This window comes from Sminthopsis crassicaudata, chromosome 2 (genome assembly GCF_048593235.1).
Source record: "Sminthopsis crassicaudata isolate SCR6 chromosome 2, ASM4859323v1, whole genome shotgun sequence".
NCBI classification, from domain to species: domain Eukaryota; kingdom Metazoa; phylum Chordata; class Mammalia; order Dasyuromorphia; family Dasyuridae; genus Sminthopsis; species Sminthopsis crassicaudata.
The window spans coordinates 397,961,564-397,972,671 of NC_133618.1; the positions used below are offsets into that span (position 1 = coordinate 397,961,564).

At 35.4% G+C, this 11,108-nt stretch overlaps 1 protein-coding gene across 2 annotated transcripts in view; it reads left to right on the plus strand.

Moving 5' to 3' along the window:
* The window catches only part of SLC26A2 (solute carrier family 26 member 2), a 29,207-nt gene extending 18,583 nt beyond the window's left edge, over positions 1–10,624 (plus strand). Inside the window, exons 3-4 of one of the 2 annotated variants that reach the window (XM_074291757.1) lie at positions 48–708; positions 5,393–7,887. In XM_074291757.1, coding sequence (XP_074147858.1) covers positions 73–708; positions 5,393–6,913 — 2,157 coding nt within the window. In that variant the 5' untranslated portion in view covers positions 48–72 and the 3' untranslated portion in view covers positions 6,914–7,887. Of the gene's footprint in view, positions 1–47; positions 709–5,392 lie in introns of both variants that reach the window. The other variant, XM_074291756.1, reaches the window with a different exon arrangement.
* Positions 10,625–11,108: the final 484 nt, after the last annotated feature.

The window sequence follows — 11,108 nt, forward strand, 5'->3', positions numbered from 1 at the left end:
CTTAATTGTGCATAAATGCTTTGTTAATGTTATTCTTTTTATATTAGGGATCTGAAAGATTCGTCTCCAGAAATGTCAGACAAAGAAGAAGATTGCTATTTAAGCTCATCCAATGACCTTGTTAAAGATGAAAACCGGTGCCATCATTATCATAGAATTCTTCTGGAGCCTCAGGAGAAAAAGAATACTGACTTTAAAGAATGTATGGTCAAAAAGTTAAAGAAGACTTGCTGTTGTAGCCCAGCCAAAGCAAAAAAATGGATTTTGGGGTTCATGCCAGTCTTACAATGGCTCCCTAAGTATGATCTGAAAAAATACCTTCTTGGAGATATAATGTCTGGATTGGTTGTAGGAATCTTATTAGTCCCACAGTCCATTGCATATTCCCTTCTGGCAGGCCAAGAGCCAATTTATGGTCTGTACACTTCTTTTTTTGCTGGAATAATTTATTTCTTATTTGGAACATCCAGACACATCTCAGTGGGCATTTTTGGAGTGTTATGCCTCATGATTGGTGAAGTAGTTGACCGGGAGATACACAAAGCTGGTTATGGGGTGGAACATACAGCTAAACCTGGAATTTTTAATCACATAAATGAAAGTGTCATCATTCCACCTGTGAACCAAACCTCAGGACAAATCTGTGATAAAAGCTGCTATGCAATTACTGTTGGCACAACAGTAACTTTCATAGCTGGAATTTATCAGGTAAGTGGTGGAACAAACAAAACAGGCTTTTGCAAAAGTAATGCTTTTCTGTGAGTCATTATAATGTCTTGAAAACTATAATTTATAAAAAAGCTTTTTAAAAAATATTTTGCTTTATGGGTTCGGTTTGCCAGAATTTAATTTATTGTTCATTGTCTGAGCCTTCTTATGATTTCAGTTGATTAACTTGAGGAGATGCTAATGTATCAAAAGCTCTGGAGACAGGAAAATGTTCTTGAAGTAGAAAGTTTTAGTGCATTTGTAAATAGGCAAATTACCACTAATGACTTTTGTGCATGAAAAAACACTATGAAGTAAATATATATATATATATATATATATATATATATATATATATATATATATATACACTAGAAAAGATGGGCTAGTCTCATGTTGAAAATGACAGATACTAAGTTTAAATGGTGTCGTAATATCCCCAAGATACTAAAAGAAGTCTTCCAACATGTTGGGTAAATTCAACATGGTGGATTTATGGGAAAAGGTGGACAAGAATTGCATATGAAAGATGTGGGAGGTAAGCAGCTTTGTAATGCTGAAGGGAAGACTAACACCCACAAAATCACATACTTACCCTAAGTGCTGGTTTATCATACTTCTTAGATTTCCTCTCAACAACCCACCTCATTGAAACCACATTTTAAAAGTACATGTCATGGGAGGCATAGTAAGAATATCACTTGATTTAGAATGGCTCAGCAAACCAGGGTTTAGATTACATCTCTGCAATTTATCTGACCTTAGTCATGTTATGTCCCCTCTCTATTCCTCATTTTACTTCATTTGAAAAATGAGGCAGTTGGAATATATATTTTAGGTCTCTTCCAGCTTTAATTTCCAAGATCTCATAAAACTTAGTTAATTCTACTTCATGGGATCATAAAACCTTATAGTTTTAAGGGCCATTACCATAAACTTCAATCTCTTCCACAAAATCCCTGATAAATGGTATTCCAAACTTTGGAGGGCTCTAGTGACAGTAATTTCAGTATTTCCTAAGATAGTCTATTCTGCTTTTGAGCAGCTGTAATGATTAGGAACATTTTCTTCATATTGGACCCAGATCTTTGTTTCTGTTGGTCCTTGCTTTGCCCTCTCCAGGACACTTCTGAAAATGTCACTTTTACATGATACTCTTTCAATTATTTATAGACTAAAATAGGAAGTTTTAAAATTTTAAAAATATTTTTATTTTCCCCAGGTAAATGTAAAACAATTTTTACATTTGTTTTTAAAACTTTTGAGTTCCAGATTCCCCCCCCCCCCACTAAGAAGGCATATGTGAAATTATGCAAAACATTTCCCTAAAAATCATGTTGCAAAAGAAAACATAGATAGATCTCCCTTTACCTTCCAAAAAAAAAAAATCCTAAGAAAAAAAAAGTTAAAAAAAAAGTATACTCAAACAATCAATTCTTTGTCTGGGTACGGATAGCATTTTTCATTATAAGTCCTTCAGAGTAGTTAGTCTTGGATCACTGTATTGCTGAGAATAGTAAAGTCATTCATAGCTGATCATTCCATAACATTGCTACTACTTTGTACACAGTACTTTTCACTTTGAACTCATGGAGGACTTTTCAGGTTTTTCTGAGAGCATCCTGCTCATCATTTCCTTATAGAACAATAATTCATGACAGTCACATACCATAATTTATTCAGCAATTCGCAATTTATGGGCATCTCCTCAATTTCCAATTCTTTGGTCTGAGAAAGAAATGCTAAAAAATATTTTTGTGGGGCAACTAGGTGGCGCAGTGAATAGAGCACCAGCCTTGAATTCAGGAGCACGTGAGTTCAAATCTGATCTCAGACACTTAGCACTTCCTAGCTGTGTGACCCTGAGCAAGTCACTTAACCCCAGCCTCAGGAAAAATTATATATATATATATTGCACAAATAGGTCCTTTTTAAAATAAGTAGTTTTCAGGCCACATAATATTACTATATATGTATTAGGCATAATTATAATTTTCCCACAAGATCCTCTTCTAATACCTTTTAAAATCAAGGTTCTCTTTTGCTATCAATACTTGATTATTACAACATGAATAAAGATGGCTTTAAATTTTAACTTGTGATTTTATAATTTAAAAAAGTTAATTTCAATTCAAAAGTTAATTTTAAACTGACATAATGTAGATTAACCTCTGCAGATAACATCTTGCAAAGAAACCATCTGGGAACAAAAATATTAAATGAGAATTAGAAGGGAATTTTTTTTGGGGGGGAGGGTGGAAGGTAGGTGGACAGGAGGTGGGGAGGAGAGGCACTTGGAATTAAATGACTTGCATGGTCTTCCTTGACTCCAAGGCTGGTATGCCACCTAGCTGTCCCAAAAGGGATTTTTGTTTTTATTGGTGACTTCTCAGGTCTCTTGGATTCCCTTGATTATCAATCATGTCCTTGCTAATTTATATCAAAGATTCCCTAAGTCATGATTTTCTTTCAAGTATTTAGAGATATTAAGGGAGAGACAGTATAGCATAGTGAAATGAACAACAGATTTAGAATTGAGAAGACCTAGTTTGAATTCTGATTTTACTATTTCTAGTTTTCTCTTAGCTCAGCTAAACTCAAGTTTTTAGTGTGATGACAGGATTGATTCTTTTATTGGTCCTCCTTGTAATAGCACCTTTATTCCACTCCCTTCAAAAATATATCCTTGGAGTGATATCCATTGTAAATCTTCAGGGAGCTCTTAGAAAGTTTGGTGATTTGCCCAAGATGCCCAAACATCTATTTGGGAGCCATTCATCATCAATCTTTTAGAACTATTATTGGTCATCATATTATGCAGAGTTCTTAATTATATCAAAAGATATTTTATTGTATGCTTTATTTGTGTATATAGCACTTCTTCAATAATGAAGTAGTATATATAGTGAAGTAGTGAAAATTGTAAGCTGTGATTACAGGAGCTGTCTTGCTTTTGTCTTTGTATGCCCTATACCTGGCTTAGCAAAATATAGATTTTTGGTTTGTTGTTAGGATTACTAAGTGAGAACTCAGGTTTTCTGGACAATTACAAGGTGAGAACTCAGGTTGACTTGATAGAGGGGGCAAGCTCATTGGCTGGGGTGGTTCTTCCCAGAAGCCCTTGCAAAGGTCTGGTCTAGCTCCTCTTGTCAGGATAAGCAAAAGTCCTTGCCCCACGTTGGGCGCCAATTGTAGCGCGCTGTCGTCTCCAGAAGCTGCTGGATCGCTCTCTGGGAAGAGATCTGCTGTGTCTACTCAAATCTCTCAGACAGATTCTTCTTCCTGTAACGAACCGTTGTCTCCAGGCAGTTGCTGTTAACTCTTGTCCAAAGCCTGGGATAATGCAAGGGCTTCTGGGAAGAACCACTCCAGCCAATGAGCTTGCCCCCTCTATCAAGTCAACCTGAGTTCTCACCTTGTAATTGTCCAGAAAACCTGAGTTCTCACTTAGTAATCCTAACAGTTTGTTACTATGCTCTCCTCGGAATTGATAAGTACTGAAATTGGTTTGCTTATTGGTTACTCAATGGTTAGAGTAACCGGAATGGAATCAATGGAATCAGGGAGATCTGAGTTGAGATCTGGTCCAGATACTTACTAGCTGTGTAATTATGGATAAGTCACTTAACTTCTGTCTTCCTCAATTTCCTCAATTGTAAAATAGCATCCACCTCCCAAGATTGTTGTGATGATTGAATGAGATATTTATAAAGCACTCAGCACAGTGCCTGACACATCACAGACACTATTCTTATTCCCTTTCCTTCCTTTTCCTTGGGATTATGGTCAATACATTTCTACTCTCTGAGCCTTGGTTTCCTTAATCTGTAAAATGGGAGTAGTAATACTTGCAGTTTTTCTTCATAAAGTATTTAAGCTAAAAGAAACCACTTATATAAATGTGAGTTATATTGGATAATATTTAACAGTGATAATATAAGTAACTTATTTTGTTTAGTACTGGGAAGGCAAGTCCTGGGGTCTGTTTCTGAATTCACTTAATGTCTGTCTCAATAGGGTTATCTTCGTGAAGAGAAAGGATGAGAACAAAATTATAAGGAGAGAAGAGTAAGAATAAAAATTAGGAAAATTTCTGGGGTGACAAAGACCAATTAATTTTAAAAATTTAGATTTCTATTTAAATCCTATTGTAGGATAAAGTTGATCCTGTTTTTCAGAGACTATTCCAGGAAAAGAATATACATTCTTTCAGGTCGTACCAAAGCTAGAAAAGTTTTTAGTCCAAGTCCTGTAACTATTATCTGTCCTTTAGGAGACCAGACTAAGTTCAGACAAATTCATTAGTAGGTAGATTATAGGGAGACTTCCCTCCCCCTTTTTTCTTCTTCTTTTCTCTCTTTCTTCCCTTGTTTTCTCCTATTTTTCCTCCCTTCCTTCTTTCCTCCTTCCCTCCTTTTCTTCCTTCCTCTCTTTTTTTTTCTCTCCCTCTCTCCTTCCCTCCCTTCCTCTTTCCTTCCTTCCATCTTAACTTTTAAGGACAATTTACTATGTTGTAATTTGTGGTGTTGGAGGAACAATCCATACCAATAAAATTACAAATCTTTTAAGTATTTAAGCATATCTAACTAAACAATAGAAAAGGCAGAATTATAAAATTTATAAGTACTCCTTTCCATTGGAGAAAAGTTTTGCACATTTAACCTCTTATGTGATTTCCTTTCAGATAGCCATGGGCCTGTTTCAAGTTGGCTTTGTCTCTGTCTACCTATCCGATGCTTTGCTGAGCGGATTTGTCACTGGTGCCTCCTTTACTATTCTTACTTCTCAGGCCAAATATCTTCTAGGACTAAACATCCCTCGAAGTAGTGGTGTGGGCTCTCTTATCACTACCTGGATATATATTTTCAAAAACATTCACAAGACCAATCTCTGTGACCTCATTACTAGTCTTTTGTGCCTTCTTGTCCTTGTGCCAAGCAAGGAACTCAATGAACACTTCAAATCCAAGCTTAAGGCACCAATTCCCATTGAGTTGGTAGTTGTTGTGGCGGCCACACTGGCATCTCATTTTGGCAAACTGAATGAGAAGTATGGCTCCAGTATAGCTGGACACATTCCTACTGGGTTCCTGCCCCCCAAAGCACCAGACTGGAACTTGATTCCCAATGTGGCTGTTGATGCAATAGCTATTTCCATCATTGGTTTTGCTATCACTGTGTCACTGTCAGAGATGTTTGCCAAGAAGCATGGCTACATAGTCAAGGCCAACCAAGAAATGTATGCCATTGGTTTTTGTAATATCATTCCTGCCTTCTTTCACTGCTTCACAACCAGTGCAGCTCTTGCCAAGACCTTAGTCAAAGAATCAACAGGCTGTCAGACTCAAGTTTCTAGTGTGGTGACAGCATTGATTCTTTTATTGGTCCTCCTTGTAATAGCACCTTTATTCTACTCACTTCAAAAATGTGTCCTTGGAGTGATAACCATTGTAAATCTTCGGGGAGCTCTTCGAAAGTTTGGTGATTTGCCCAAGATGTGGAGGCTTAGCAAAATGGATACACTTATTTGGTTTGTTACTATGCTTTCCTCTGCACTGATAAGTACTGAAATTGGTTTGCTTATTGGGGTCTGCTTCTCTATGTTTTGTGTCATCCTTCGTACTCAGAAGCCAGAAGCTCCTATACTTGGTCATGTGGAAGAGTCTGAAATCTATGAGTCCACGTGTGCCTACAAGAATCTTCAGACTGAGCCAGGAATTAAGATTTTTCGTTTTGTAGCTCCCCTCTATTATATCAACAAAGAATGTTTTAAATCTGCTTTGTACAAGAATACTATCAATCCAGTCTTAGTGAAGACAGCACAGAAGAAAGCAGCAAAGAGAAAGCTTAAAGAGAAAATGGTGACTTTCAATGGCTGTCAGGATGAAGTTTCTATGAACCTCTCTTCTGAGCCCCCAGAGCTCCATACCATAGTGATTGACTGCAGTACCTTGCAATTTTTAGATACAGCAGGAATCCAGACCCTCAAAGAAGTTCGCAAAGATTATGCAGACATTGGTATCCAGGTTCTCCTCGCTCAGTGCAATCCTTCTGTGAGGAGTTCACTGTACCATGGAGAGTACTGCACAAAAGAGGAGGAAACTCTTATCTTCTACAGTGTACACCAAGCATTTTGTTTTGCCCTGGACTTGCAAAAACAGAAAGCATTGCATGCTTCCAATGGTTTAAGTACTTCTACTGACTGATTACTAGGAGAAAGTGGGGTGGACAGGAGTGAGGAACAAATCAAAGCAACAGGGTTGTCTTTTCTATGAACACTATTTCCTATTACCATATAAAGTCAGTGAACTATAATGGGGGAAGAGGCATATAGTTATATCAGTGCTTGCAATTAGCTAGAATTAGGAGAAAATAATAATTTCATCCTTTTGGTGCAAAGAAAGGTATGCAAATATTTGTATTCAACTACTTATGAAGTAGTTTTATGGTTTAAATGCTTAATTGTATTTGGACTATTCCCTTTTAGAAACAAGGGTGCTATACTAGGGGAAATTAAAAAAAGAAATACTAAAAGGGACAATGTTGTACCGTAGAAAACTTAAGCATCAAGAAAAGTGGATTCTCTATCCCAGTCCACAACTGCCAACTTAAGTGAGCTCAGACAAATTACAACCTCTATGAGCCTCAATTTGCTCATTTGTAAAAGCAGGGGATTGGACTATTTGACCTGTGAGGTCCCATCAGCTCTGAAATTTATTGACCTTATTATAAGGGTGATAAACTTAAATTTTATACCAAGGCCACCATCTTTGTGGTAATGTGGAAGAGAATGGCGGGAAAGGCTTTGTACAACAGTTGCTTTTATTTTCATCAATATTTTTGCTTTTTACCAAAGAGCTGAGAGGCTATGGCATTACCCGGTTCACCCAAAACAAGTTCTTTTTCTTGTGCCTTGTTTTTCTGCCTACCTCCCTAGAACCTGTGGTAATGGAACCTCTAGCATTTTGAAAAAGAAACATAAGCATTCTTTTTTGGGTGAGGAGTCTGAGGAGGTTGAATTTGGTCAGGCTCCTGGGAGCACATGCCAGGAGAAAATGCCTCTCAGTAAACGAACTTTTCTGATAGGGCTAACACATCACAGGAACTTAAGTTAACACATGGTACTTTTGGAAATCCATTATATCCAAAGAGCCTGGATAAATAAAGACTCAACCTAGTATGTGCTGTGATTTGATGTTTTCTTTATTTGTTTAGACTAAGTGTATCAGCAAGAATGATATAAAGATCTATTTTCTACCTCTTCTTTTTTGTGGGACCTGTCCATGCTTATTCCTAAGGATTTCATTACCAGTGAATATTATTTCATTTGGAGGGGAGTCTGCTTTACATTTCTAGGAATCTCTTCAAATGAAAATGATGTTTTAGAAAAAGCACAAGATTTAGAATTAGAGCTGGGTTTGTGTTTCAACATCCTGCCGTCTACTACTACTAGTACTACTGGTACTACTACTGCTACTTATGCAGGCTACTAGACTTTTTGGGGCCTGAATGTTCATCTCTAAAATGATGGGGTTTACCTATACAACTTCTTAGATATCTTCTGGTCCTAAAGTCTATGATGTTTCTCTAGTTATCTGGTAACACACCTTTAAAAAACACCAAGATTATTTGCTCTTCCTTGTACAAGACATTTTAGCTTCCAATTCAGAATTCTCTCTCTCTCTCTTTTTTTCAATTCAGAATTCTCAATGGTTATCCTCCATGTCCAGAATGCTTTTCTTCCTCACTTCTCATCTTCTGGTTTTCCTCCAGTCCCAGTTAAAATCCTGCATTTTAAATTTTCCCAGGTCCCTACTCAATGCTATTGACATCTGAAGTTATCTTCCATTTACTCTAAATATCTCATATGCACACAGTTTGCATGTTACTTCTTCTATTAGAATGTTTTTACTTTCTTTTATATTCCTTAGGCTTACTTAGATCAGCACTGGGCAAACAGTAAGTATTTAATCAATGTTTAATCAAAAACTGATTTTTCCTATTTCAAAGGAAAGAAAATCTTTACTACCAATGGGGATAATACTAAATGAAGTTTAATATCACCATTATTTTAGAAAGCAATGACTACTAAAGTTTGAAAGTCTGCAAAAATGTTTACTCTTTCCACTTAAACAGCTTTTAGTTCTCATTTACACATACATTCTCCAGAACTTTATCCCTGATAAACTTCATGTTCTTAATCTATCATTCTAGTTTTTTATTCTATTGGGATCCTAATTATTTTATGCAAAAATTTAATGCTTTCTAGATTTGTGTCCACAGATATGATAAACATGCTCTTCTGTCTCTATATCTAAAAATTTCCTTTCGGTGCTCAACACTACCATTAACTTTTAATTGGATGTAAAATGTGAGGCATGGATCTAAAACTCATCTTCCTCCATTCATCCAATTTTCCCTACAGTTTTTATTGAATTTCATTCCCCACTGTTTTTTTTTTTAAAATAAATTTCTCATACACTAACTCTTATACATTAGATTGCATTTCTGAATTCTCTTCCATTCCACTGATCTGTTTGTATGTGTTGTGTGTGTGTATATCTATATTTATCTGTGTGTACTTTTTTTTTTTCCCCAGTGCCAGTTTTTAGACTTACTGGAGAGCTTTTTGTTTTAAACTAAACCAATAATTTCATTGGGGCAGCTAGATATTAGAGGGGATATTATTCCAGGCCTGGAGTCAGGAATACTCACGTCCCTAAGTTCAAATCTATCCTAGAAAACTATGTGACCTTGGATAAGTCACTGTTTGCCTCCATTTTCTCGTGTGTAAAATGAGCTGGAGAAGGAAATGGCAAATCACTCTAGTATCTACTAAGAAAAATCCAAATGGGATCACAGATATAATTGAAAAATGAATAGTTTTATGGAGAGTTGCTTGGGCCACTGAAGACCAAGTGACTTAGTAAAGGAACATGCCCCCCAAATGAATTAGAGGTGGAACTTGAGCTCAGATATTCCTAGGATTGGCTCTCTATTCACCATACTAAGCTGCCTCATAAAATATCTATATAAATATATCTTTTAAAATATGCTAGCCCTTCATCCATTTTATTTTGCATAGTTCTCATTTTCAAAATATATACAAAGAGTTTTTAACATTTACCCATGCAAAATCATGTGTTCCAAATTTTTCTTCCTCCTTTTCTCCCCACTCCTCTCCCCTAGACAGCAAGTAATTCAATGTATGTTAAACATGTTGCATAGTTCTTGATATTATTTTGTTATAACATTATTGAGTTTCATGAAATAAATTCTATTGATCAAATATCAAAATATTAATTTTTGGTATTTTGATGAATTGTATTGAACATATAATTTGATTTGGGTTTGATTTTTAACTATATTTGCTGTTCAGTTCTATGCTTTCTGTTAAAATTAATTTGAAGTCCTTATGTATCTTTTTTATATGTTTTAGATTAGTGACCAAATAGTTGGTATATTTTTGTCATAACAAATAGTATTGCACTATAGTTTCTCTTATTTTTTTGTTGGTGATAGAAATGCAAATGATTTTTGCTAAAGTAATTTTTCAGTTTTTTTTTCCTTGAAGGTTTTTAGTTTTCTAGAGATTTTACCATGTTACTTACAAATAAGAGATATTTTCATTTCTTTACTGATAATGCATTTTTTTCATGCCTTATTACTATAGCTATTTCTAAAACTTTGCCACATAAAAATAGATAGCCCTTGACTTATTGTGTCTAATGGGAATACTTTTACTGTTTCTTTGTTGTATATAATATTAGCTTATGATTTTAAATGTATATATTAAATCTGGTACTATAATATTTTTAGTGAGTTGAATGTTTGTATTTGACATATATGAATGCTGCATTTTACCAGAAGCCTTCTTTTCATCTAATTATGATATAAACTTTTTTTTTTCAGCTTGATATTTGTTCTGCTTAATAATTAACAATAATTAAAATTCTATTAGGGTGAACTTTCATGTATGAGATGTTCTTTTTGTAAATATTTTATTTTACTTTCTGTATGTATATTTATGATAACAATCTCATTACTGGGTTCCCCCCCCCAGCCTATTCATTGCCTTAAATGGAAAAATATTTTTGCCTCAGAGAAGGAAAGTGATATTCATATTTCTGTTTGGTAGATTCCCTTGTGAAATCATGATCCTGATGCTTTGGGGTATAAGTAGGGTGACTCTTTTAATGGCCTCTTTGATTTTTTTCTCTGAAATTAGTGTAGGGAAACCCAGAATTCTTTCACTTTCATTGTTATTTCTCTCCCCCCCCCAACTTTGGTAACTTGGTGATTTCTTAAAAATTAGTTTTCCTACTTCAGATCTGTTGATCATTTCAAAATCAGTCTTTTATTTTTAATTGCTTTATTTTCAGTTTCATTACCAGCTCTCAT